Here is a 25,397-nt window from a genome sequence, read left to right as displayed (position 1 = left end):
TTCTAGTTGGCTGCGGGGCTGAGTGAGCTCCATTTGCCCTGGAAGCGTCGGGTGCCTTTGGCCGAGAAGCGGCCGGCCGCCAGCACCAGCGCGCGCGCGTCGCCTCGCTGCTCTCCTGCTGCGCCTGCCACGCGCGCGCGTCTCGCTCTCTCGCACGGCGCACCCTTTCCTTCCTGCGCGCCGCGCGCGCGTCTTGCGGCGTCCAACACCCTGCGCTTCTTGCACTACCACCACCACCGCCGCACCAGTCACACTTCACACGCGCCGCCTTTCGCCTTTCTCCGCTCCCGCTGCTGCTCTTCCGGCCCGCGCATCGCCGCCACCTTCGACCCGCGATGCCGCCCGCTCTGCGGCAGCGCGAGCGTCTCGCCGCCGCCGCCTCTGCCGCCGAGGATGCCGCGCTCCTCGCCGGCTCCAGCGTCGGCAGTGGCGCGTCGGGCGCCGCAGGGCTCGGTGCACGTGCAGCGTCGGAGCAGTCGCTGCCGGCGCACGCCAGACATCGGCCGCGCGGCAGCAGCGTGGCCGTCGACTTTGAGGACAAGGATGCGCCGCAGCAGGGCCGCGTCGAGGGACAGGGCGAGACGGAGCTGAGCAGGAAGGACAAGGAGGCCATTGCGCTGCTCGTGGTGCTCTGTGAGTACAAGGCGGAGGCGTGGTGCGAAGGAGTGCAGAGGCAGGCGCTGCAAGGCTGCCGCAGGCTGGGGTGGCCCGGTGCGATCGAGCTGCGGAAGGAGCGGGCACTGGGAGACGACGAGTGAAAGCGCAGTAGAGCATTTGGGCAGGAGCGCCACTCAGCGCACCAGCTGGTGGCGTCTTGCTTGGTCCCAAAGGCGCTCTCCCCTTCCTCGTCGCCGCGAGCCTCGGCGACCTCCACTCCGTCTCTGACGTAGCCCTGCTGACGCCTCTCGCAGATCTCCTGCAAGGCATCCCCGTCGGCCTGGCGTTCGGCACGATGCCGTTTCTGCTCAAGGCACGCCTGAGCTACTCGGACATTGGCGTCTTCATGCTTGCCACGTATCCGTACTCGCTCAAGCTGCTGTGGAGCCCCGTGGTGGATTCGAACTGGGTTGGGAATCTGTGAGTGCTGCGAAGAGGAAGGAAGGGGAGAGGGCGGAGGATGTGAGGAGAACTAGGGGAATGGAGGCAAGGAGAAGACCAGAAGCGGCACGTGCGAGGAGAGGGAGGAGGGGCTTGAGTGGGCAGGCGCCAGAGGCAGGGAGGGGGACCTGTGCGCCGGCAATGCGAGGAGAGAGAGAAGCGACTGGGAGAGTGTCGCAGGAGAGAGAGGAGCAGAGTGACATACTTCGTGCGCCATGCGTCCTGCTGGCAGCTATGCGCAGGCGGCACGCACCTCGGACAGATCCTCAGGCCGTCTTGCCACGCCGACTGCATGGCTCCCGCTCACCGCGCCACTCTTGCCTCTGCACAGGCGCACGCCGCTCGGCACGCTCTCGCTCGGGCGGCGCAAGTCGTGGATCGTGCCGATTCAGACCATCGTCGGCGTCATGCTCTGGTTCCTCGGCTCCAACGTCGATCGCCTCCTGCTCGCCGTGAGTAAGAGTGCGCTGGCGTGAAGGGGCGCAGCTGGCAGTGCCGCATGCTTATGGGATGCTCTTGCAGCCGCACCCGGATGTGTACCTCATCACCACGCTCTTCTTCACCCTCGTCTTCTTTGCCGCTACACAAGGTGCGTCGATCGTTGCTCGTCACCTCATGTCTCTACTCACGCTGCATGTCTAGACATCGCCGTCGACGGCTGGGCGCTCACGCTGCTGTCGCAAGAGAACCTCAGCTATGCCAGCACGGCGCAGACCGTCGGCCTCAACACGGGCTACTTCTGCAGCTTCACCGTCTTTCTGGCGTTCAACTCGACTGAGTTTGGGTGCGTTTGCGCGCAACGTTTGCCTGCCTTGTCCGCATCTTCACCTTCTGACAGCTTGCACACAGCAACAAATACTTCCGCAGCGCGCCGCTCGACTACCCCATGCTCTCGCTGAGCGCCTACCTCAAGTTCTCGGCCATCGCCTACCTCGCCGTGACGGCGTGGCTGCTGTTTTTCAAGCAAGAGGATGCAGAGGCGACGGACAAGCCCGAGATGGACACCAAGAGCGTGTACGGCGTCATGTGGCGCATCTGCAAGCTCAAGCGTAAGTGGCGCAGCGGCCTAGCGACAGAGAGGCATGGCTGACGCTTGGCGGCACAACAGACGTGCAGGCCTTCATCCTCGTGCACTTTGTCGCCAAGATTGGCTTCCAGGCCAACGACGCCGTGACGAACCTCAAGCTCGTCGAGAAGGGCTTCGCCAAGGAAGACCTGGCGCTTGCCGTGCTCATCGACTTCCCGTTTCAGCTCGTGCTCGGCTACCTGGCCGCGCGCTGGTCCAAGGGCGCCAATGCGCTGCGCCCCTGGCTCATCGGCTACGTGGCGCGGCTCGGCTTTGCGCTCGTCGCCATGGCGCTGGTGCGCGGCGTGCCGACGCAGCCCATCGGCATGCCCTACTTCATCCTCATCATCAGCACCACGGTGCTCGGCAGCTTTGCCTCGACGGTGCAGTTCGTCGGCATCAGTGCCTTCCACACGCAGATTGCCGATCCGCTCATTGGCGGCACGTACATGACGCTGCTCAACACCGTCTCCAACCTTGGCGGCACCTGGCCGCGCTACTTTGTCCTCAAGGCAGTCGACTACTTCACGGTCTCGGCGTGCGGCGCACCGGGCGCGCATCACCCACGCAGCGCCGCGGCGGCCGCATGGACGGCCGACAAGCTGGCCGCGGCGAGCGGCGCACACGCAGTGATCGGACAGGAATGCGTCTCGGACGCCGGCAAGGCGGCATGTGCGGCCGTCGGCGGCGCATGCCACGTGCTGCGCGATGGCTACTACGCCACAAGCAGCATCTGCATTGCGCTCGGCGCAGTGCTGCTCGTCGTGTTCATCACGCCCGTCTGCCGCCGCCTGCAAGCGCTGCCGCCATCGGCATGGCGCGTGAGCCTCTCCAACACAAAAGGTCGCGTTGCCTGAGGCTCGCAAGCCAGCGCCACGCTTCCACCTGGCCTCCTCCTCCTCCATCTCATGCGCTGCATATTACACATCGAAAGGAGCGGCAAATGGAGGTCCCAGTTAGAAAGAGGCGGCGGGACGCGTGCACCAAGTCGTGAGAGAGGTCGTGGGATGAGTCGTAGAGGAGTCGTGTCGGACGTGCGAGGGAGACGGCCAGCCAGCGGCGAGCGGCGGCGGCGGCGGACGGGCGGGCGGGCGGCGACGGCGGCAAAGGTGAGGGCCACATCAGAAGAGGATCAGCGCAGCGGCAGACGCAAGCGTGGCGAGGATGAAGACGCCTGCGCCGGCGACTATCGGCGCCGGAGGCGCGTCGGAGGCGAAGATGGGCCCTGCGGCGTGGTCTGCAGGAGCGGCGCGCGCGTGGAGGGGCGTCAGCTGCATGTGCCAGGTGGAAGAGCAGGGAGCAGGCCGCACTTGTCTGATACTCTGCGCCGCTGCAAGGGAGGCGGAAGATCAGCCTGCGTCGCACAGCAGAGCGCAAGGCAGTGGGACCCACGTAGTGACGGCGCTGAACGTGGCGCTCGACATCGTCGGCGTAGCGTTGTTGGCGGCAGCCACTCCTCCGAGCAGGGCACTGCGCGACACGCCAGATCTCATCAGCAGCTGCGCCTGGGTGCCAGGCGCATCACGCAACGCGAGCTCACCTGCCCAGGCCACAGATGCTGCGCATGTTGGTGACAATGGTGCCCGCGCCCGTGCCTGCGGGGTCGGTGCCGAGCCACCAGCATTCTGCGGGCGCCGCAGGTCCAGTCAGCACGGGACGGCACGACTCTGAACGCTCTGCAACGGCACGCACGATTCGTCTTCTGGCTGTTTGTTTCGCACGACAGTGCGCGGGGTCAGGAGGGCTCGCGCGTCAGGAGCGTTTCCGTGAAGTCGGGACATGCTGGGAGCCGGACGCCACATAGCCTTCTCCTTCTCCTCGCACAACTCACAAGCAATCGCTGTGTCCGCCCAGTCAGAATCAGCATGATGCATGTCAGAGGCAGCGCACACGCGTACTTACACGCATTGTGGGTACACAGACTGGAACGTGTCGGTGCATGCGCACTGCAAAGGGGTGGGTCGGAGGTCGTGAGCACACGCCCTGCCTGAGAACGCCCTGCCGGAACAAGGGAGCGCCATGTGGCCGCTGCGAAACATGCCGCACCACATCCAGGCGAGACTCGAAGCTGCACGCTGCGCAGCATTGCTCTCTGGCACTGCTTGCGCTCCTCGGCGAGCCGCCGGAGGTGACTCTGAGCGAGCCCGAGGCTGCCGGTGCTCTTCGGGTCTCTGCACAAGCAGTGCCTCTCTGACCTCTCTGTTCACGGTGTGACTCTAGCAGCGGTCTGCCTCGCTGACCTCTCCACGCCCGCAACCTCTCCTTCAAGCATGACTCCCACTGTTCCTCCCACGCAGCCTACTCCTGCACGCGGCGCCCCAAGCCTCGCCTCCTTCTCCGCACGCGCCGTCTCTCTCTCGCACTCTGCTCCTACATCACGCAGCCCTCGTGCATGTCTCCATTCGCCCTCATCTCCCTCGCACGCACCTTGATGACGCTGATGTACGCCAGCGGACTGTTGAAGATGCTCGTGGCATTCTGGAACACGCTGCTCGCCGCCATGCAGCTGCTCAGGCCGGGGTAGCCCGCCTCGCACTTGGGGCAGCTGGCGATGTCGGCGGGAAAAGAGGGCGGCGGGTAGGAGGACAAGGGGTTGGGCGCCTGGTCGACGTTGCTCTGCCGCGGGTGCAGCGGGCGCGCGGCGAGCAGCAGCGGCGCATGTGTCGGCTGCGGCGCGGGTGCGGGCGAGGCGAGCACGAGTGTGGCGAGCGCGGCGAGCGAGAGGAGCGGCAGGAGACGCATTTGTCGCAGCGGGTCGTGATGGAAGGTCGTGAGAGGGCGTGACGGGGAGTGGTGGTGGTGAAGCAAGCGTCGCAGCTGCTCGCTGTGCTGCCCTCTGCTCGCCTCGCCTTGATGCAGCCGCCGGCTGCGCTCCTGGCATGCGCCGCCTGGGCCCCTGAGCGTGGTGCGTGCACCGCCCGGAACGCAATGGCTCCGCGCGCCGGCGGCCGTGTTGTGCTGTTCCCACGCCGCACGCCCCTGTCCGCTGCGTGCCGCTCGCTGCCTTGGCGCGCCGCACCGCCGCACCGCCGCGCGTCGAGCACGTGCGCCTTCTGCATGTCGCTCTGGCTGGCCCTTCAGCAAGCCTTGACTCTTCCGCAGCTCACAGCTGACACCGCAGCCTCAGCACGCACAGCTCACAATCGCCAGGCATGGCGGTGCCTTGATGTCGCCGCACCTGTCCTTGCGCTCACGCAGCAGAAAGGGCTCGACGACGCTGGACAACATTGCGCGGACTGCAGCCCAGCAGAAGCACCCTTGCGGCCGGCCGACGAGAGCGCATGCTGCTGCCTCGTCACTGCAGCTGACTGCTGCGGCTGGAGGCTGCGTCGGAGAGGCGAAGGCAACGAGATGGGTGCTGAAGCTGGTTGCTGGTCGCCAGCGCCGCATCGGCGATCGGCGCCCCAGAGGCGACGGCGGCGGCGGCGTCTTCGGCGTCCGGAGCCGTGACGCCGGCGTGCGCGCTAGCGTGATCTGCGCCAGATCTCCAGCCGCTCCGCACGCGGCGTGCTCGGTGGCGGCGTCATGCCGATGCAGCACCCAGCGCTCGCAGCGCGGCAGCAGCGACACCACCCTCACTCGGCAGCAGCAGACTTGCAGCCATGCCTCGGCCCCAAGCGGCAGCCAAGGGCGTCATGTGACGGCGACTCGGTGCGGGGCTTCCTCCAGGAGGCCAAGGCGCGAAGTCTCCGCGGCCGCCAGAGACGGGTCCACCTCCACTTTGGCAGCAACAAACGTGCGCCTCGACTGCCGACGCCGGCCTCCGGCCACCGTCCGGCATTGGCCTGCACTGGCCTCCGACTGCTGAGCTTGCTCCAGCCTCCTCCGAGCCTGGCCATGGCGTGACGGCTGCTGAGAGTGGAGGGTGCTCCTGGCGCTTATAAGCCAGCAGGCCTCCCGCTCGCGAGCGCGTCCCACCACCCACAGCCAGCACTTCGCACACGATGAAGCTCGCCTTCTCCTCCCTCTTCGCCCTCGCTGCCGCCGGCATTGCGGCCGCTGCTCCCACGGCGCCCGTGCGCGCCTCGACGCCCTCCAACGAGCTCGACTCGGTGTCCAACGCCAACTGCACGCGGCAGACGTACACCGTGAGTGCCGTGGCGCCCAGCCGCAGCACAGTGACACTGACGCCGCGTTCAGGTGACGTCCTCCAACGCCATGCGCACGCAGTTCAACGTCGAGGCCATGGGCAACCCGGCGGGCAACCAGACGCAGACGACGCAGCTCTTCCTCGAGTTCATCACCGACCAGAGCGGCTTCATGTCGCGCTACGTCACCGGCACGCAGGCGCAGACGCAGGACTTCAACATCAGCGGCGTCTTCTGCGAGCCGACGGGCCAGCGCAACGAGAATGCCGCGGTGCAGCTGCTGCTGCACGGCATCGGCTTTGACGGCAGCTAGTGAGTGGCGAGGAGGCAGATGACTGGACGGCCTGTGCTGACAGCCGCACCTCGCAGCTGGAACTTCCAGGGCCAGAACGTGTCCGAGGAGCAGTACTCCTACGTCTACAACGCCGCCGCTCGCGGTGCGTCACCTTGTAGAAAGGCTGCTCTGCAATCGCTCACCTCTGGTCTTACAGGCATCTCGACGTTCCGCTACGACCGCATCGGCACGGGCTCCTCCGAGGCGCCCTCGGACGTGTTCAACGTCGCACAGGCCGCGACCGAGGTGGGCATTCTCGAGGCGGTGGCCGAGAAGCTCAAGAACAGCACCGAGATCGGCGGCCGTGCGTGGAACCGCACGCTGCTCGTCGGCCACTCGTACGGCTCTGCCCAATCGCAGGCGCTCTCCGTAGCACGCCCCGAGCTCGTCGACGGCATCATCCTGCAGGGCTTCAGCGCCAACGCCACGGGACTGCCCTTCTACCTCGCCGCAACGGTATACACCGAGGCCTCGCAGGTCTTCCCTCGTGCTCTCGCCCGCTTGCCCCCGGGCTGGCTTGTCACCGCCACGCCCGCGTCGAACCAGCTGCCTTTCGTGTGGGCGCCGACCGCCGATGCCTCTGCCGTGGCGTTGGCGCGCAACACGGAGCAGGCCGTGACGCAAGGATCACTCTTCTCCATCGGCTCCATTGGCGGCCCCAGCAACTTCACCGGCCCCGTGGCCGTCGTGCTGGGCGACAAGGACTTCATCTTTGCGCTCAACGACATCCAGGGCCCCAACGGCACCAACAAGGCGCAGGCGGCCGCCAGCATGCTGTACGCACAGAGCTCCAACGCCACCGGCATCGTGCTGCCCGACGTCGGACACGCCGTCAACATCCACCGGGGCGCACAGCAGGCGTACACGCAGATGCTCGACTTTGCCGCTGTCAACGGCCTCGCTTAAGCGATCGTGTCCTTCTCATCTCCTCTCCGTGCCCCCCTGTATTACCTTACTCATCGCTCGTCTTCTCTAATAGCGCCTCGCACTCTGTCGAAGGCCGCAATTGCATCTCCTTGTGCTTCCTTGTCTGACGCCGTGGCGCGGCGAACGCTGCTGGTCTGGGAATATGTATAGCATTCGCGATCCGCTCCTCGTTCCTCACATCAGTACACATCTCGAGAGAAGGCCAGCGTGCGCAGCTCAAGCCGAGCCGGCCTGCAGCTTGGCGAGCTTGCCGATCTTCTTGGCCGCGGCGCCGCTCGTCGCCTTGCCTTTTGAGGCGGCCTTTGCTGGCTTGGCTGCCTTGGCCGCTGCGGCGGGTGCGTCGCCGGCCGTCTTGCTGGCCTTTGCCTTCTTCGCCGCCGCCTGCTGCACATCCTTCTCGGCGCTCGCCTTTGCCGGCTTGGCCGCCGCGGCCGCCTTGCTACTGCGTGCCTTGCCCTTCGCTGCGTCCGTCTTGGGCTTGGCTGCCGCCTTGGCCTTCTTGCCCTCCTGCTCAATCTCCACAATCTCCTCGTCCTCCTCGTCCTCGCTGCCCTCAAACGTCGCCTCCATGCCCGGCTCCTCGGCGCCATCCCACAGCTGGCCGAGCGAGCAGTTCCACACGGGCAGTGCAATGCTGCGCCCCGTCTTGAGCTCGACGCCCTGCACGTTGGTCCAGCCGCCGGGCACCTTGGAGACGACGGCCGGCAGGGCGGCAGAGACGTTCTCCAGCAGCTGGTCCGGCGTCAAGGTGCTCAGCGTGCCGATGCGGATCGAGCTGTGCAGCGCGCGTCAGACAGTGGCAGAGCGGCACACAAGAGGTGAGAGACTCACGCGCAGCTGCCCTTGTTGGCCATGTAGTACGTCGAGCGCAGCGCGCCGTCAATCTCCTTTCGCAACCGGTCGTTCTTGGTGTGGCGAATGTCGACAGGGAATGGCTGCCTGAGAGGGTGAAGGTGGATCAGGACCGCACAAGCAGAGGAGCGCAGACGAGCAAGGCAGCAGTGCTCCGCACTCCGCACCGCCCTGCAGCTGGCGCCTGCAAGCTGCGCCTCACTCCTCCGCACCACACTCACTTCTTGCTCTCGAGCCACTTCTTGCCCAGCAGCTTGGGCAGCATGCGCACAATGCGGTCGTCGGCGAGGACGACGTCGTGGCTGTTCATGAGCTGGCGGCGCGCCTCGAAGGGCGCAAACTTGCCGCGCAGCTTCTCGACGCCCACGACGCGCGTCACGCTCTTGATGCGCTGCTCCACCAGCAGGTCCTTGGTGGCGCGCTGCGGGTCGGCGACGAGGAGCAGCACGGCGGGCTCGGGAACGTGAGGCGGGTGAGGCACGGCGCTGAGGAATTGGCGAGTCAGCCTGGGTCGAAGTGGCAAGCGGAGCAAGACTCCGTACGGCAGCAGCGTCGCAGCAGGCTGCGCCAAAGTAGGAAACGGTGCACAAGCATGCCTTGCTCTGCGATGCAAGCTGCGCGGGGGCTTCTAGCGCCTCGACTCCCACTCCTCGCCATGGCCCCTGCCGCCTGCGGCTCCGTCTCTCACGCCGCCACGCTGCCACACGTGTCGACACTCACATGCGCACAGGCTTGACCTGCTTCGTCGCACTCAGACGCTTGACGGTGAGCTGCATCCACACGACGTCGTCTGCGCCCGCGCCGCCGTCGAGCGGCAGCTCGCTGGCAGCGGCGGCGCGGCGCTCGCCGGCCGCGGCAACGTGTGCGGCGAGGGCACGCAGCGCCTTGAGCGCCTGCGCGGGCGCCACGTGGCCGCCGATCAGCGAGGCGGAGCTGCCTGCGGCGGCGGCGGCGGCGGAGGTGGAGGCGGTGGGCGACATGGCTGAGTGGGCTGGAAGGGATGGGAGCGAGAAGGTGCCTGCGGCGCAGGAAGTTGCGGACGGGTTCGCCGCTCGCCGCGCCGCCGAGCGCGGCTCCCACGCACTCTGACTTTTTTGACGCGTCGAGCTTAGTCAGCCACGCGCGCGGAGGACGCCTGGCATGCCTCCAAAGGCGGCAGCGTGCAGCCTTGTGCCGCCAGCACAGGCGCCACTGGGGGCCGTTGAGCTACACATGGTTGCCTGTAGCGGATATAGAGAGGTCTTGGCTTGAAACGGAAGGACTGGTTGCGAAGAGGTAACAGGGGTTGGCGTGCGATGATGAGGCCACGCGGCCTGCGTCGCGTGGTGTGCGCGCGAGCAAACCCGCTGCTCTCGCGTCTGCTCCGCCTCTCGCTTCTCCTCTCCTATTACTCCGCACTGAGCGGCCAGCATTGATTCAGGGGCGAGCTATTTGTGGCCCTCATCATGCCTTCCAAACTCGCCCGGCGTGCCTTATGGGGATCATGCATCGGGGCGCTCGCCTCGTAAGAGAGACGCAGCAGCAGACGGCAGGGCACAGGGCGTCCATGCCCTCAACCCACGCGCCGCCGCGAGACGCGCCTCCAGCCGGCCGCTCGTCCATATGCCGCCTGCGGCCGCGCCCGGCGCATGCTCGTCACTTCGCTTGTTCTCTTTGGGCTGCGAATTTGCATTCGCGGCCTGCATTCGATAAGCTAGCGCCGTCGGCCAGGGCAGGCCGAGGGCGCAGCGGTCGGATGCGGCTAGCGGCGTGCCTTGCGAGAGGCTTGCGCCTCCGCGCCGGCCGTCCTTCATGTTTCTGGAGCACCGCCTCGAGCCCGCTGCTGCGGAAAAACTGGCTATCGCACCTCGTCAAGGAAGAAGAGCGCTCGTGCAGCAAGCAGACTAAGGAGCCACAAACGTATGAGGGCCGCAGCCATCAAGGCGTACAAAAGGGCAGCACTGCTCGCGCCTCCTGCTCTTCTCACCGCCCCCTCGCCTCGCCCCAGCACCTCCTCATGACCACCTTCGAGCACGCCGACTCGATCATCCCCGCGCAGACGGCGCGTGTGGGCGACGACGAGAGTCGTCCCGAGTCGCCCGTCGTCGAGAAGGCGCGTCCCAGCGCCGCGCACATCGACGAGCTGCCCGACTATGCACGCAAGCTGCGCCAGCCCAAGGGATGGGACCTCGCCATTCTCTCGTGGCAGGCCATCGGCGGTGCGTCTGCTCGTGCGCAGCTCTCATAGCAGTGCTGACGCCTCCTGCATCAACAGTCGTGTACGGCGACATCGGCACGTCGCCGCTGTACGTCATGAATGGCATCTTCCCGTCGGTGCGCACGTAGCAGCTTGCCCGCGGCGAAGACCCCAACGACGGCTGATTGTCATGTGCGCTGGCCAGACTGGGCCTCAGCCCAGCGCTGAGGATGTGCTTGGCGTCGTCTCGGCCATCTTGTGAGTGGCGCATGAGCCAGAACAGGCCGAACTCAACGCTCACGTCTCTTTCCAGCTGGGTCTGGACGCTCACGGTCCTGGTCAAGGTGAGTGCCAGTCGACGTGCTTATCGACCAAGGCTGATGCCCTCGCAGTACGGCCTCATCGTGATGCAGTTCGGCACCGGCGTCGGCGAGGGCGGTCCCTTTGCCGTGTACTGCTCGCTCTTCCCCAAGGCCGTCGACGAGCACGACGACCCGCACGGCGCTCGCGATCGCGCACTCACGACGTTCTGGACAAAGCGCTCCACTCGCGGCGGCGCCGGCTCCGAGAAGGCAGATCGCCGGGCTGCACTGCTGCATCGTGCTTGGGTCAAGCCTTTGCTTTGCGGCATCGCACTCGTGGGCAGCGCCATGACGGTGCGTCCATTCTGCTTGACCCGCACTGCAGTGGACTGAATTGCTCGCACACAGCTCGCCGACGGTCTCCTCACGCCTGCCATCTCGGTGCTCAGCGCCGCCGAGGGCATCGCCGTCGTCAAGCCCGACACCGCCTCGGCCGTCGTGCCCATCTCGATCGGCATCCTCCTCGCCCTTGGCATCGCGCAGTGGTTTGGCCTCAAGCGCATCAGCCACGCCTTCGCGCCTGCCGTCTTTCTCTGGCTCATGGCACTGCTCCTCACCGGCGCCGCCAACGTGCACACTCACCCGGGCATCTTCCGCGCCGTTGACCCGTCGCGTGCCGTGCTGTACTTCGTTCGCACGGGCAACTACGACGCCTTCGCCGGCATTGTGCTGGCTATCACGGGCGTGGAGGCGCTGTTCGCCAATCTCGAGAGCCTCTCGCGCGAGGCGGTGCGCATTCCGTTGCTGCTCCTCGTCTATCCCTCGCTCATGGTGAGTGAGCTCAGCACCGCTCGATGCTCGCATAGCTAACACAGCCTGTAGCTGGCGTACCTCGGACAAGGTGCACGGCTCATCGAGGACCCCTTGGTGATTGAGAACGTCTTCTACCGCTCGTGAGTGCCAACAGGCCTGCTTCGAACGACAGCGCTGACTCTTCGGCCGCAGTATTCCAGGCGACGCCGGAGGGTGAGCAGCCCATGCACGCGGCCGCTGCTGCCACTGACTCACGACTCGCAGGCCCATCTACTGGATCATGTTCGCCCTCGGACTCTTCGCGACGATCGTAGCGTCGCAAGCTTTGCTCTCCGCATCGTTCGCCATCACCCGTCAGCTATCGCACATGGGCTCGCTCCCGCCGCTGGCCTTCACCTACCCGGACGCCGACTTCGGCCAGCCCTTCTCCTCCGTCGTCAATGTAGTGCTGATCGCGGCCATCGTGGCCGTGATTGGCGTGGCGGAGCACTCGGCGAACCTGTCGACCGCGTATGGTGCGTCGAAGCCATCGCCCTTCATTCACTGCAAGCTGCTGACACGCACCCCCAGGCTTTGCGGTCGTGACGACAATGCTCATCACGACGCTGCTCGTTTCCGTGAGCATCGTCTTCGTCAAGCACCGCAGCTGGCTGCTCGCTTTGCTCTTCTTCGTCGCTTTTGGCTTCCTCGACGGACTGCTGTGGGGCGCGTGAGTATGCCGCGCATCGGTTGCAGGCCCACTGCTGATGCTCTCACATCCCCTAGCACGCTGCGCAAGATCCCACACGGCGCCTGGTTCAGCCTTGCCGTCGGCGGCGGGCTGGCGCTGTTCATGTGGTTCTGGACGTGGGCCACGAGCCTTGTCACGTCGTACGAGCTGCGCAACAGCAGTGTCTTGAGCTCTCTCCTCCGCAAGGACGACGACGAGACGACGCCTCCGACGATGCACCTGCTTCTCCCCGATGGCCAGACTCGCCGCCTCTCGCGCGCTCCGGCGATGGCCATCTTCTGGAAGCCGCACGGCGGCTCCGGCGTGCCTGCGTCGTTCGCTCACTTCCTCGCCCAGCTCGCCACCCTACCGACGCTCACCGTCTTCCTTTCGGTGCGCCACCTCGCCGTGCCCAGCGTGCCGCGCCACCAGCGGCTCGTCGTCTCGCGCGCCCGTGCTTGGCCGGGCATCTACGCTGCGACACTGCGCATCGGATGTGCAGACAAGGACTCTACGTCGCTGGCTGAGCTCAATGCCCTGCTCGCCGACGCGATCCGTCTCAACGACCTCTCCGACGACGAGATGCTGCTGCTCGACACTCCCGGCCCTCTGCGCGCCTCGCACATCTACCCGACCAGTCGTGCACAGTCCCAGCCGGTGCCTGGCTCCCGTCGTGCCCGCGCCGAGGCCGACGTCGGCGACGAGCACACCCCGCTGCTGCGCCGCAGCGCCGCCACGGTCCTCGACTACACGCGCATGCTGCTCATCGACGTCGTCTTTGTGCGCCTGCAGGCCCTCTTTGGCGCCGACAATGCGCCGCTTGGCAGCCGTGAGCCGGACGTGCTGCGCATCGCTGTGCCAGTGCGCTGCTAGACATCATACATGAGCCGCGTGACGAACCTCGAAATGGCCGAAATGGCCTCGAAATGACACCCTCATTCTAGCGCAACAGAGCCTACTGAAGCGAGAGGCGGCGATGCGGTGAGGTCTGCAAGCTGACTTGCTCCCTCTGCCTCTCTCACGTCGCGCGTCCTATCTCGGCACCGACGCCGCAGCCATCAGCGCCACATGCGCCACGCGCCGCCGACGTGCATGGTGCATGATTCAGGTCAAGAGACTCGGGCCAGCAGCAGAGGAGAGCCTCGCGGCCCGCTCGGCAGCGATGAGAGGAGAGCTTGGAGGACTGCACCTCTCACGGCGCCTGCAGCATCAGCAGCCGGTGCTTCCTGGTTCCCGACCGGCGTTCGGCGAAGATGTCTGGGGATCTCTCTCGGCGCCGGAGCCGAGCTGCATCGAGTGACGAGGGTGCCTCTGCTGCTCCCGAGCGGACGGGGCCAGCTCGGTGCTGCGGCAGGCATCCCTCTGCGGCTGGCCTCCTCTTGCTGTGGGAGCGGGAGCCGTTGCCGTGGTGAGAGCTTAATATAGCCCCTGACATGGCGTGCCTGCGTTCTGATGGCGGCGGCGGAGCGTGATATCGAGGGGCGGCGCGCGGCGCGCGAAGAGCGGCACGCCAGCTGCGTGCGCGTTCGGTTGCTCTGCTGGCGCGCGCGGCCGGCGGCTCGAGCTCGGTGCAGGTGAGCCCTGACTGAGCGCCTGCACCTGCATCGCTGGATGCAATCTCGAGCACGCGCCGCTTCTTCCTCCGCTCCTCATCACCACCACCCCCGCACCCCGCCTCGCCTCGCCGCAGCCGCATCAGACCGAGCCGCCATACACGCCCGGCTCCTCCTCTGAGCGCTGCTGTGCGCACGCAAGCATGTACTTCCCGCGCGCCGCCGCCGTGCCCGCGGGCCCGCCCTCTCCCGCGCTGTCGCCCGGCGGCTGGGCCGCACCCACGACGGCGCCCGCCTCCGTCACCGTGCACTACCACTACCTCGCCGGCCGCTACCGCGATCTCTCCAGCGAGCATGGCCTGGGCCTCGCGCGCCTCTCCTCCGTGCCCGAGGCCGGCGCCGCAGGCAGTGCCAGCGGCAGTGACGCTGGCTCGCTCAAGGCGGCCTCGCTGCGTTCCGACGCTGCCTCGCTGCGGCCGCGCGTCAACGTCGGCGGCATCTTTCTGGGCGCCAAGCGCCCGCAATCGACACATCCCGGCGCACTCGACATGCCCGGCGGCTCGCCGCACGAGCAGGCACAGCCGCCGCGCCGCAAGTCGAAGCGCGAGCATGCGCGCGAGCGCGTGCGCCAGGACGAGGTGCTGCGTCGCCGCATCGAGGGCGCACGCGATGTGGGCCGGCTCAAGTGGGAGGCCAAGGTGAGCGAAGTGCATCCGCGACTGGCGTGCGTCAGGCTCATCTCCCTTGCCCTAGTCCGCGCTGCACTCTGCCTCGCACTCGCTTGCCCTGCTGCTCCTCACGCGCGCGGCCACGCTGCACTCGCTCTCCTCTGCGCTGCAACTAGCCTCGCTGCACGCTTCAGGTGCCGCACGCGGTGGTGCTCCACTCGTGGTGCTGCTGCCGCGCGACCCGCTGCTGGCGCTGGCGTGGGTGTTCGAGGCAGCAGCGCTCTTCACGCAGCGCCTCGACTCGCGCTCGCGCCGCGCCGAGCCGCCGCGCGCCGACGACGGCCGCACGCGCGCTCAGTTGGCGGCGCTGCTCTCGACGCTGCTGCGTACGCCGCAGGCCGATCCGGTGCGCGCCAAGGACGCAAAGGTGATGCTGCCCAACGTGCCGCAGGGCTCATCGTCGAGCAGCAAGAAGCAGACGGAGCTGTGGACGGAGCTGCCGAACGTCCTCGGCGGCCTCTCAGGCGCACCAACGACGCCGCTCGAGTCGGCTGGGCCCGACGACGAGGAAGATCTGGCTCGTGCGGCCGCCACGGCGCGTGATCTGGCGCTCGTCCGGGCGATTGCGCTCACGCGCGCTACGCTGGCGCCGGGTGAGGGAGGCTGGGCTCAGGCGATGCGGCGAGAGTGGGAGGAGGTACGAGAGGCGATGGGCGGAGAGGAGTTCGAGTCGATCGTAGTGGCGGCCGAGGAGCTGTGCGCGCAGCTGGAGCGCAAGAAGCGCAAGGAGGCAGACATCCGCACCGCCAGCCAGGCCCTGGCACGCGCACTGGAGCAGAGCCTGCCCGAGGCGCACATCCCCGTCTCCGAGACGCGCACGATGCCCATGCCGCCCAGCAGTCCGCCTCGCAAGGGCTCTACGACGGCGCCGACTGGACGCGCGCGCCGGCGCTCCCTGGAGCTTGGCAATGCGCGGGCGCCGAAGCTGCTGTTCCCGCGCGGACCCGGCTCGGCGCCTGCGCAAGCGGCCTCCACCGTGGCGCTCGCGGACCCGGTGTCGAAGCCGGACTCGCCGCGCCGTGCGCTTGGCCGTACGATCAGCCTGCAGAATGGCCTGGTAGCTCGACCGCAGTCCACGATGCTCGAGGTGAAGCCCTCGTCCGGCCTGCGCGCCCGGCGGCCCAGCTCCGTGTGCTCCGACTCGCCGAGCCTGCTCTTTCCGCCGCACGATGACGAGGAAGAAGTCGAGCAGACACACCTGCGTCCGCCTGCCAATGGCCACAACGGCGGCGGCATGAGCCAGGCATCCAGCTCCAGCAGCCTCTGGTCAGCCGCCGGCGGCAACAGTGCTCGCGCGCCGAGCGGAGGTGTGCCTCGCCGCGTGGCAAGTCTGTACGGCATGCCGAGCGCAGGAGCAAGCACGGTGTCGACGTCTGGCGCCAACGTGGCAGACTACGGCGACGTCGGCGGCACCTTCGACCCGACGGCCACGCTGCGCGCCGCTCAGTCTCGCCGCAACCGCGTCATGTCCAGCGGCGCCAGCATCAGCACGGTGATGAGCGTGCTCTCGACGGCTCCGAGCATCGCAGAGAGCATGGCCTGGGAGCGCAACCAGCCGCTGCGCGACGAGGGCATGTCGGCCGCTACGGACACACTGCGCCGCCTTCGCACCGCCAGCACCTCTTCGCGAAGCAACCTGCACGCCTTGCTGGGACACGGCGACGGGCCTGCAGCGCCGCAGCTAGCCGAGCGTCTCGAGCGGACGATCGGGGCGTCGCCTGCGCGTCAACGACATGCCAGCCTCGGCGTGCGTCGTGCCCGCACGGGCAGCAACGCCAGCATGACGAGTCTTTCCTCGTTCGTCAGCACGACGAGTCGACAGGCAGCCAGCGGCGCACGTGCGCCTCTTGCGCCGGCTCTTGGACGGCCACTGACGAGCCATTTCGAGATCCGCCCGGCGATGAGCCGCGCCACGTCTGTCGGCAGCGGCGGCGACGCGCTCGGCTCGCTGCGGCGCTTCGGCGCGCCCAATGGTACCAGCAGCGGCAAGCGCTCGCCCCTGCCGCCGGCGCTGCGCGTAGACAGCAGTGCCGCATCCGAGGCGGCTTCTTCGCCGCGCGCCTCGGAGGCGACGTTGCGCTCGGCATCCGGCACGGCGACGCCGCGCTCCTTTGCCGGCGTCGACCCGACGCTCTCGCGCCCAACACCGGCGCGCAGCGAGAGCACCACGTCGCTCACGCCGCTCTCGCCGACGCCCGTCTCGCCGAGCCAGAGCTCGGCCGCCTCGCCCGTGCACACGCCCGGCGACGAGCTCGACGCTGCGCTCGCGTCGGCGGAGGAGCACAGCCGGCTCAAGACGGCCGCGAGCTGCAATGGCTGTGGGCGCAGCGTGGTGAATGCGCCAGTGTCGCGCTCGGGACAGGTGTGGTGCGGCCGCGAGTGCCGCGTGGCTGCAAAGGACAAGGGCAAGCAGCGCGCTGCTTGAGACGCTGGCGTCGGCGCGGCTGTGCATACGGATGGGCGGGTCTCGCGCAGGGATGGGAAGGTTTCGCATCACGATCTGTTGGTGCGCTGTCAATGTCATTGTTGCTTCCTTCCCTTGGTGTGACGACCAGGTTCCGCAGCATGATCGCATGGCTCGCCCTGAACCATGTTCGCCCTGGATGCAAAGGCGAGGCTGACATGGAGTCCTGCGACCCCCAGAAGGCGAAGTGTTGGGCTCGGCGGGCGCGTCAATTAACGCGTCGGGCGCACACAGGCGAAGTGCCTGAGCTCTGCTGCAGGCGCGCGCGGGCCTGCTCCACCTTTGCGCGCGGCGCAGCGCTCGCTCCTTCCTTCGCGCACCCATCATCCCCCTCCTCTGCGCCATGTCCGACGACGCCGACGACTTCAGCATCGTCGCTGCCGCCAAGGCTCCGCGTCGCAAGGGCGCCGCGGCCAGCGGCTCGTCTACCGCCGCCGCCGTCCGCCCCTCAGCCCTCTCGCCCGCCGACCAGGCCGAGCTGGCCGACCGCGACACTGAGATCCGCGAGGTCGAGGAGCACCTGGCGCGCCTGCGCCGCGAGCGCAATGCCTGGCTCGCTGCCGCGTCTGCCACTGCAGCGATCGGCGGCAGCAATGGCGCAGGCAGCAGCAAGAGCAACGGCGCGGCGGCAGCGGCGGCACAGGCCGTCGACTACTCGCGCCACGTCAGCTTCGAGTGGAGCGGCGAGCTGCTGCCGCGTGCGCGCCAGACATGGCCCGCCGTGCAGCAGTTCCGCTTCGACCAGCAGGCAGTGTGTAATGCGGCGCTCGACGGACGCGACACTGTCGTCGTCATGCCGACTGGTGTGTGGCGCTGTGCGGCTCTGGCAGAGCGATCGCTGACGAGGAACCTCGTGCAGGCGGTGGCAAGAGCCTGTGCTACCAGGTGAGTGCTAGCGTGTCGGCAGACGGCTAGCCGCACTGACGCATCGCATACAGCTGCCTGCGATCCTCGACAACGGCCTCACGCTGGTCATCTCCCCACTCATCTCGCTTTCGTACGACCAGTGCTTGCACCTGCGCGAGGCGGGCGTGTCGTGCGAGATGCTCTCGAGCATGGTGCCGCGCGAGGAGCAGACGGAGATCCTGCGGCGCGTCAAGAGCGCCGGCCGTCTGGCGCCGGGACAGCGCGAGATCAAGGTGCTCTTCGTCACGCCCGAGAAGGTTGCCAAGAGCAAGACGCTCGTGGCTGCGTGTCAGGGCGCATACGGCAACGGCCGTCTCTCGAGGGTCGTGATCGACGAGGCGCACTGCTGCAGGTGAGCTGCTCGATCGCCCACGACTTCCTCGTCTGACACCTCGGGCAGCCAAATGGGCCACGACTTCCGCCCGGACTACAAAGGAGTGCGTTGCGTGTGCCGCTCCACTCGAACATCTGCTGATTGTCCTCTGCCAACAGCTCAGCAAGCTGCGCCTGCTGTGGCCGAGCGTGCCGATCATGGCGCTGAGCGCCACGCTTGCGCCTACGGTGCTCGAGGACGTGCGCAAGATTCTCGGCCTCGCTCCCATGACGCCCTTCGCCTCGGCGGCGCCGCAGCGCACCGTATACTTCGGTGCGCCGCTGCACCGCCCGAACCTGCGCTACCGCGTCGTGCCGCGCAACACGAACGCCGAGAAGGCGGCGCAGGACATCGTCGACTGGATTGCGGCCGAGCATGGCGGACACAGCGGCATCGTGTACACGCTCTCGAAGAAAGACGCCGAGGTCATGGCCGAGAACCTGAGCAGCCTCAGCAAGGGCCGCATTCGCTCTGCCTGGTACCATGCCGGTGCGTTCGCCCTGGCCGCACGCGCTGCGATGAAATGCTAACATAGTCGCAGATCTGGAGGACGCGGACAAGATGCGCGTTCACCGCCGCTGGCGCTCGGGCGACATCCACGTTGTGTGCTCGACGGTGGCCTTTGGCATGGTGAGCTCAGCCGTAATGCTGTAGTGCCTTCGACGCTGAGTCGCTGCGCGCAGGGTATCGATCTGGGCACCGTGCGCTTCGTCATCCACGCGAGCCCGAGTGAGTTAGCATTACGCAAACGAGTCTCTGCACCACTCAATGAGCCGTTCCCGCGCAGGCAAGTCGCTCGACAGCTACCTGCAAGAGTCTGGACGCGCAGGCCGCGATGGCGGACAGTGAGTCAAGTCACGCAGCGGACGGTCGGACGACGCTGAACTCTCATCTTCCAGGGCCGACTGCGTGCTGTTCTACCGTCCGCAGGATGCATCGCGCGTCGCTGCTCTCACCACCAGCGACCGTGGAGGAGAGGAGAAGCGTGAGTGGCCGCGCCTGAGGCACGATGCCCCTCGTGCTGACCCACGTGTGCAGTCGCGTCGATGATCCAGTACGCGCAGAGCCACAAGTGCCGCAAGGTGCTGTTCCGCGAGGTGAGTCCGCCGAGCTGCAGCGCCTGACCTCGGCTTACCCCCCTGTCGCAGTACTTCCGCGATGCGTACGGCAACGGCGCGCCGTGTGGCACTTGCGACAACTGCACTATGCCACCCGAGGTCATCGATGTGACCTTCGAGAGCTGGCAGCTGCTGCGTACGCTGGAGGAGTGAGTTCTGCGCTGAGGTGGTCCGGGTACGCAGCTGACACGCGGACACAGGGTCCATGGCGAAGGCGGCCGTGTCACGCTGCCCGAACTTGTCAAGCTGGCGCGCGGCCTCGGCGGCGGACAGTACAACGTGCTCAGCGGCGGCGGAGGAGGCAAGCGCCGCAAGAGCAACTCGGGCCGTGGAGCTGCGCAGAGCGGCTTCTACAACGTGGATCAGTCGGGCGGCAAGCTGGCGCTGTCGAGCGATGTGCGTGTGTCTGGCGACGCGACGGCATCTTTTGGAGGCCACACTGACGCCGCTGCTACAGGACGCCGAGCGCCTCGCCACGCACCTCGTCACCCGCGCCTGGCTGTCGTGGGAGTACAACGCCACGGCCTACAGCGTCAACGTGTACGTCAAGCCGGGCCCCAACTCGGCACGCCTCACGCGTCTCGACGAGGAGGCGGTGCGCGCCGGCGAGGCGGGCACGCGCATCGAGTTTGCGCTCAACAAGAAGACCAAGCGCGCAAAGGCGGCGAATGGCAAGGGCAAAGCCAAGAAAGCGACCGGCAAGAAGAAGGCCTCGCCGTCGAAGGGCAAGCGCAAGCGCTCGTCTGCGTCCGACGAGTCTGCCTCCGACTCGGACTCGATCGACTCGGACGACGAGCGCGAGGCGCGCGACGCCGACGTCAGCGCCTGGTCGGAGCCTAGCCAGCCGAAGCCCAAGGCAGGCGCGTCGACGGGCGGGCGTCGTCTGGGCGGCAAGCTGAAGCGCAGCAGCCTCGTGCCGGCCAGCGAGGCCGACGACGACGAGTGGGAGGTCTTCCAGGCCAGCGAGGCGGCTTCGTCAAGTCGTGCTGTCGCTGCTAAGCACACTGGGACCTCTCTCGGAGGAGGAAAAGGACGCGCAGAGGCGCCGATTGAGATTGACTGAGGGGAGGGAGAAGCGAGCTAGTCACCACCCGAGATACCATACACACACACCCTTCACATCAAGCGCGCATAATGAGCAACCAACACCTGTCACCGCACACCACACACACCATGTACCTGTACCACGCCCAAATGCGACGCAACGAGCCAACTCGATCCTCTCTGAGCACGCCAGCGGCGGCGAGGGCTTGGCACGGGTCCTTGCGCTGCAGCAGATGCTCTCCGAATGCTCCCCTAGGCGCCACCACGTGCGCACGGCACGACGGTCCGAGACGGCCGAGCCGTCGGCTCCAGAAGGGCGAGTGGCTCACGCATGAGGGTGGGGTCTGCTTCGAAAGTGCATGCTGGCGCAGGATAAACTGCCTCATCCCCGCGTCTGCTGCGCTGCCGCTGCAATACCCAGCATGCCAAGCGCCAGTTGCGCAGCGGCGGAAGCCCAACTCTGGAAGCTCGCTGCACTCCGCAGTTGGCCGCTGCACCTCGAGATGCTCGCTGCGGCTCGCGGCATGGGGTGCATGGATGTGACGCTGCGGAGCTGCCGTCGGGTGCGGAAAATCGAGCACCCGCAGCCACGGTACCCGACGAGAGCAGTGCCTCCGCATCGAGTGCTCCCTTCGTTGCTTCGCCGCAGCATGCAAGCATGCAGCTGCGAAGCAGCCGTCGCTCCCGACTGCCTCGGGATGGAGCTCGAGACGCATCTCGCACGCCCAGCCTGCAGCTGGCCGCGTTGGACCGCCTCAAGAAGGGCGGAGCTACGAGCGCCTTGGCGTGCCTGACGCTCCTTCCCGCGCCGACGCGACGACGTGCAGGTACAGCAGGCGCAGATCAAGTCCGAGTGAGCGCAGCGGGGAGGCGGAGCTGCACGAGGGAATGCGGAGAGAGCCGCAGCCATCGCCCATGGCATCTCGCGCTCGCTTTCTGAGGACTGCATGCCGGTGCTGTCGATGCCGTGCAGGCCGACAGTTTCTTGCGCACGCCGCAAAGCTGGGGCCAGCCGCTGGGGAGCAGAGCAACGAGGGTGCAAGAGGCGCCGCGTGGCGCTGCGGCTGCTTTCCGTCGGCTGGCTCGAGACAGCATCGACGTGCAGCGAAGTCCATCGCGCCATCTCGGCACGCTGCGCCTCTGACGCTGGCTCGACAAGCGCCGCTGCAAGGGCAGCGCCTCACAGCAGCTGCAGATGCAGCTGCTCAGCTGACTGGAGGCAGACGTCTGGGGTGCAGCGCTGCAGCTGCGAGGACTTGGCACTCGTGGAGCAGATGGAGAGACGCGAGAGGCGTCTCGATGCGCACGCCCTCTCGGAACTGCGGTCCGCGCGCCCGGCCGTACGCCGTACCTTGCTCTCTGATGCGGGAGCGGACGGGCAAAGCAGCGCACACTCGCCCAGTGCCTGACCGCGCTACCCCGCAAGAGGTGCGTCACACGAGGACGCATGGCACCTCGCCCACCGACCGCCGAGGTCCGCCGGCATGCGGCGGTGCGGCGAGAGGCAGAGAAGAGATAGCACTGCCGCCGCTCCCGCTTCTCTCGTGCGACCTTCGCGCTTGGAGGGCGAGCAGGGCGCCAAGTGGTGCTTGTCGGTGCCTGCGGCCATCTGCATCGACACCTGCGAAGGGCAGGCGGCAGGAGAGGAGCGAGCCGCGCGCATGCCGCCTCGGTCACCGCGCTGCGCCGCGTATGCCGGTGGAGGCGGCGATGCGGCGGCACGGCGGCACGGCGGCGGCCTGCTGCGGCGTCTCGGCGCCTCGGGCCGCTTGCCCGCTGCATCCCTGCCGCACCTTCACGATGCAGCTGCTGCCGCATCCCCCCGCACCCCGCGTCGCTTTGCCCGTGCTCGAGCATCGACAGCGACGCACGGCCATCTTCCCGCTGCTCCGCCGCCGTCGTTGCGCCGCAGCGGCGCGGGCGCCGTGTACCCTTGGCGTGTGCGGTGCTGTCCGCGTTGGCCGTGCCGTGCCCCGAGGAGAGCGCCCGCTCCACTGCCGCTGCACCTGCGGCCCGCACCGCTGCCGCACCCCCGCAGTCCAGCCCAAGTCCGGGGCAGGCCACCCCGCACCCCGCCATTCGCCCCAGATAAGGCGCGCCTCTGCGACGATCGCCCGCTTCTCTCCCTCCCACCATCACCCCGCACTCGCTTCACCATGGCATCCGTCCCACCGCCCGTCGTGCACACGGAGCAGCCGGCATTCCTGCGCGCCGGCGCCGACGACAAGAAGCTCAGCCCCGTCGAGGCCGAGACGAAGAGCGCCCACGGCTCGGCCGACGACGGCGCCGAGACGGAGGCGGAGCGCAACATGACCGTCGCCGAGTATGCGGCGTCGCAGGGCGTCGACGAGAAGAAGCTGATGCGCAAGGTGGTGCGTGTGCGCGTGGGGCAGCCAGGGCAGGGCGCAGCGGCTGACACGTGCGACGACACAGGACATGCATCTCATCCCCTGGCTCTCGGTGCTGTACCTGCTCTCCTTCCTTGACCGGTGAGGTTTTGAGCCTCCACCGTGCGCTCTTGTGCATGCTCTGACCCAGAACGCAGCTCGGCCATTGGCAATGCGCGTCTCTTCGGCCTCGAGGCAAGCCTGGGCATGTCGAGCCGCGAGTTCGGCAGTGAGTCGCAGCTGCGCCATCGGCGAGGAGGCGGCGCTGACGTGCCCTCGCAGTCGCAACGAGTGTCTTCTTCTTCACATATGCCTTCTTCGAGGTGCCCAGCAACATCCTGCTCAAGCGCATGCGTCCCTCCGTCTGGTTCCCGCTCCTCACCGTGCGTGCCTTTCCGCTGCTTCTTCCCTCCCCGCCTGCTGACTCGCTCTGCAGTTCTTCGTTGGCGTGACGATGCTGGCGCAGGGCCTGGTGCACTCGTACGGCGGCCTTGTGGCTGCACGTGTGTGTCTCGGCATCGCCGAGGCCGGTCTCTTCCCCGGCGTCAACTACCTGCTGAGCGGCTACTACAAGCGCGGCGAGTTTGGCATTCGCGCAGCCGTCTTCTTCTCAGGTGAGCGGCCGCGCAGCAGGAGTGCTCTGGCCTCGACTGACACAGAAATTGCAGCGGCCACGGCCTCGGGTGCCTTTGGCGGCCTGCTCTCTGTCGCGCTGTCTCGCATGAACGGCATTGGCGGTGAGCAGGCGGGCGCAAGGGAACACCGCGCATCGTCCGCTCACGCGCGCCCTTGACTTGCAGGCTACGAAGGCTGGCGCTGGATCTTCATCATCATCGGCCTGGCGACGGTCGTCTCCTCGATCATCTCCATCTGGCTCTGCGAGGACTTTCCCGACACGGCCAAGTTCCTCACCGAGCCCGAGCGCCGCGTCATCATGCGCCGCCTGCGCGCCGAGCAGCCCAGTGTGGCGGGCGAGAAGTTCACGTGGGCGGCAGTGGGAAAGGGCTTTGTGGACTGGAAGACGTGGGTCGGATCGCTGATGTACATCGGCGTCGACGCTCCGCTGTACGCCTTCTCCGTCTTCACGCCGACGATCGTGCGCGCGCTGGGCTACTCGAGCATCAACGCCAACCTGCTCAGTGTGCCGATCTACGTGCTCGCGTGTAAGTGCCCTCTTCCCTGCCGGCTCGGACCCGTAGCTCATACGTCTGCTGCAGGTATCGTCACGGTCTTCGTCGGCCTGGCAGCGAACAAGTACAAGGACCGCCGCGCACAGCTGTCGCTCGGCTTCCTCTGCGTTGGCATCGGCGGCTACGTGGTGCTTGCCGCCTCCCGCCTGCCCGGCCTCTCGTACGGCGCCATCTTCTTTGCTGCGTGCGGCATCTACCCTCTGTGCGTGCTGTCCCTGGAGATTGAGACATGCGCTGTGGCTGACTTTGCGCCATCAGCATTCCCAACACGATTGCCCTCACCATCTCGAGCGTCGAGGGCTCGTACAAGCGCTCCGTCGTCAGCGGCTTCATCATCAGCATGGGCAATCTGCAGGGTGCGTCTGCCCGCTCACACTCCCTCCAACAAGCGCTGACTGTCTCCCCAGGCGCCGGCTCGACGAACGCCTACCCGCGCAACCAGGCGCCCTGGTACACGGCCGGGCACGGCGTGGTGATTATGTACCTGGGCGTCGGCCTCATCACGACGCTGCTCTACTACATCGGCGTCAAGCACGAAAATGCGCGGCGCGAGCGCGGCGCGTGCGACGAGACGATCCTCGACGACGCCAGCGCCGAGGGCGTGGAGCGGGCGCGCGTGGCGCGAGAGGAGGAGATGGCGGGCTACGGATTCTGGAAGCGCCTGCTTGCCAAGTGTGAGTGACGAAGCGTGGCGAAGCGGGAGGCCATGCTGACGAGCTCTTCCCACGACAGACCACGAGCAGTCTGGCGGCACCTATGCGACCGTCGAGGAGGCACGCCGGCTCAAGGGCGACGCCTACAGCGGCCACCGCTACTCGCTGTGAGGAGGCAACTTCGTGCATTTCCCTTCATCTCTCTTCTCCTGTCTCCCTCGCCTCTTTGCGCGCTTCTCGTCACTCGTACGTCTCCCGCATGCCCCCGGTCCCTGTTGTATCGCTGCGCAATCCCCCAGAGCGGGCGTCCAATAGAGCTTGTCGGCCAGAACGAGATGGCGTGTATCGCTCGGAGGGCTGCCCGCCACAGGCGCGGGACATGCGCTCCGCGGTACCTCGGCCCAAGCTCCGCTCCCCGCGCCCTTTCGTCTGTGGCGAGCGCGGGCGGCGGTGATTGCAACGCCGCGCCCCCCTGGCAGCAGACATGAGAGCGCCGTGCTTCGTTGGCCTCTGCCACGAGCCAGCGACGATGAGGCCGAGCCGGCCGCTGCCTGACGCTGCTGTGCGGCTCCGGCGGCTCGCCTTCGCCTCCCACGCGACTGCGGCCTCCAGCGCG

At 67.3% G+C, this 25,397-nt stretch overlaps 8 protein-coding genes across 8 annotated transcripts; 6 read left to right on the top strand and 2 right to left on the bottom strand.

The window, feature by feature from the left end:
• Window positions 1-242: 242 nt before the first annotated feature.
• On the top strand, window positions 243-3,226 carry FA09DRAFT_342167 (hypothetical protein). Its single transcript, XM_025744531.1, has 7 exons — window positions 243-633; window positions 912-1,077; window positions 1,430-1,550; window positions 1,621-1,687; window positions 1,741-1,882; window positions 1,948-2,147; window positions 2,207-3,226. The coding sequence occupies exons 1-7, from the start codon at window positions 336-338 to the stop codon at window positions 3,019-3,021; spliced, it is 1,809 nt and encodes a 602-aa protein (XP_025601675.1). The 5' UTR covers window positions 243-335; the 3' UTR covers window positions 3,022-3,226.
• On the bottom strand, window positions 3,178-4,991 carry FA09DRAFT_13788 (hypothetical protein). The gene is made up of 8 exons (XM_025739112.1): window positions 4,592-4,991; window positions 4,067-4,110; window positions 3,996-4,004; window positions 3,857-3,870; window positions 3,705-3,789; window positions 3,557-3,634; window positions 3,475-3,494; window positions 3,178-3,401 (listed from the first exon to the last, which is right to left on the bottom strand). Exons 1-8 carry the CDS (start codon window positions 4,904-4,906, stop codon window positions 3,286-3,288), a joined length of 681 nt encoding a protein of 226 aa, XP_025601674.1. The 5' UTR covers window positions 4,907-4,991; the 3' UTR covers window positions 3,178-3,285.
• A 1,099-nt stretch (window positions 4,992-6,090) lies between these two features.
• On the top strand, window positions 6,091-7,602 carry FA09DRAFT_327323 (alpha/beta-hydrolase). Its single transcript, XM_025741367.1, has 4 exons — window positions 6,091-6,252; window positions 6,305-6,564; window positions 6,622-6,689; window positions 6,744-7,602. Exons 1-4 carry the CDS (start codon window positions 6,109-6,111, stop codon window positions 7,490-7,492), a joined length of 1,221 nt encoding a protein of 406 aa, XP_025601673.1. The 5' UTR covers window positions 6,091-6,108; the 3' UTR covers window positions 7,493-7,602.
• A 74-nt stretch (window positions 7,603-7,676) lies between these two features.
• On the bottom strand, window positions 7,677-9,798 carry FA09DRAFT_327322 (ribosomal protein L1). Its single transcript, XM_025741366.1, has 4 exons — window positions 9,086-9,798; window positions 8,587-8,850; window positions 8,345-8,452; window positions 7,677-8,288 (listed from the first exon to the last, which is right to left on the bottom strand). Exons 1-4 carry the CDS (start codon window positions 9,343-9,345, stop codon window positions 7,730-7,732), a joined length of 1,191 nt encoding a protein of 396 aa, XP_025601672.1. The 5' UTR covers window positions 9,346-9,798; the 3' UTR covers window positions 7,677-7,729.
• Window positions 9,799-10,525: 727 nt separating this feature from the next.
• FA09DRAFT_292543 (potassium transporter) lies at window positions 10,526-13,238 on the top strand (the record flags this gene model as incomplete). The annotated part of the gene is made up of 10 exons (XM_025740009.1): window positions 10,526-10,678; window positions 10,747-10,799; window positions 10,855-10,885; window positions 10,934-11,197; window positions 11,252-11,674; window positions 11,726-11,796; window positions 11,849-11,869; window positions 11,921-12,171; window positions 12,227-12,365; window positions 12,422-13,238. The coding sequence occupies 10 exons, from the start codon at window positions 10,526-10,528 to the stop codon at window positions 13,236-13,238; spliced, it is 2,223 nt and encodes a 740-aa protein (XP_025601671.1).
• An 883-nt stretch (window positions 13,239-14,121) lies between these two features.
• FA09DRAFT_336002 (hypothetical protein) lies at window positions 14,122-17,071 on the top strand (the record flags this gene model as incomplete). Its single annotated transcript, XM_025743822.1, has 2 exons — window positions 14,122-14,616; window positions 14,672-17,071. 2 exons carry the CDS (start codon window positions 14,122-14,124, stop codon window positions 17,069-17,071), a joined length of 2,895 nt encoding a protein of 964 aa, XP_025601670.1.
• A 365-nt stretch (window positions 17,072-17,436) lies between these two features.
• Window positions 17,437-20,728, top strand: FA09DRAFT_303609 (ATP-dependent DNA helicase). Its single transcript, XM_025740447.1, has 13 exons — window positions 17,437-17,913; window positions 17,970-17,995; window positions 18,049-18,368; window positions 18,417-18,453; window positions 18,509-18,878; window positions 18,931-19,019; window positions 19,073-19,118; window positions 19,177-19,234; window positions 19,289-19,374; window positions 19,428-19,486; window positions 19,538-19,656; window positions 19,708-19,903; window positions 19,965-20,728. Exons 1-13 carry the CDS (start codon window positions 17,454-17,456, stop codon window positions 20,568-20,570), a joined length of 2,472 nt encoding a protein of 823 aa, XP_025601669.1. The 5' UTR covers window positions 17,437-17,453; the 3' UTR covers window positions 20,571-20,728.
• A 1,703-nt stretch (window positions 20,729-22,431) lies between these two features.
• FA09DRAFT_327319 (MFS general substrate transporter) lies at window positions 22,432-25,336 on the top strand. The gene is made up of 11 exons (XM_025741365.1): window positions 22,432-22,923; window positions 22,985-23,040; window positions 23,097-23,167; window positions 23,221-23,321; window positions 23,375-23,552; window positions 23,607-23,675; window positions 23,739-24,101; window positions 24,156-24,330; window positions 24,387-24,484; window positions 24,536-24,802; window positions 24,861-25,336. Exons 1-11 carry the CDS (start codon window positions 22,708-22,710, stop codon window positions 24,950-24,952), a joined length of 1,686 nt encoding a protein of 561 aa, XP_025601668.1. The 5' UTR covers window positions 22,432-22,707; the 3' UTR covers window positions 24,953-25,336.
• The last annotated feature ends 61 nt before the right edge of the window (window positions 25,337-25,397 follow it).

This window comes from Tilletiopsis washingtonensis (genome assembly GCF_003144115.1).
Source record: "Tilletiopsis washingtonensis strain MCA 4186 unplaced genomic scaffold FA09scaffold_1, whole genome shotgun sequence".
Lineage (NCBI taxonomy): Eukaryota > Fungi > Basidiomycota > Exobasidiomycetes > Entylomatales > Tilletiopsis > Tilletiopsis washingtonensis.
This window is presented reverse-complemented; position numbering and strand designations above follow the sequence as displayed.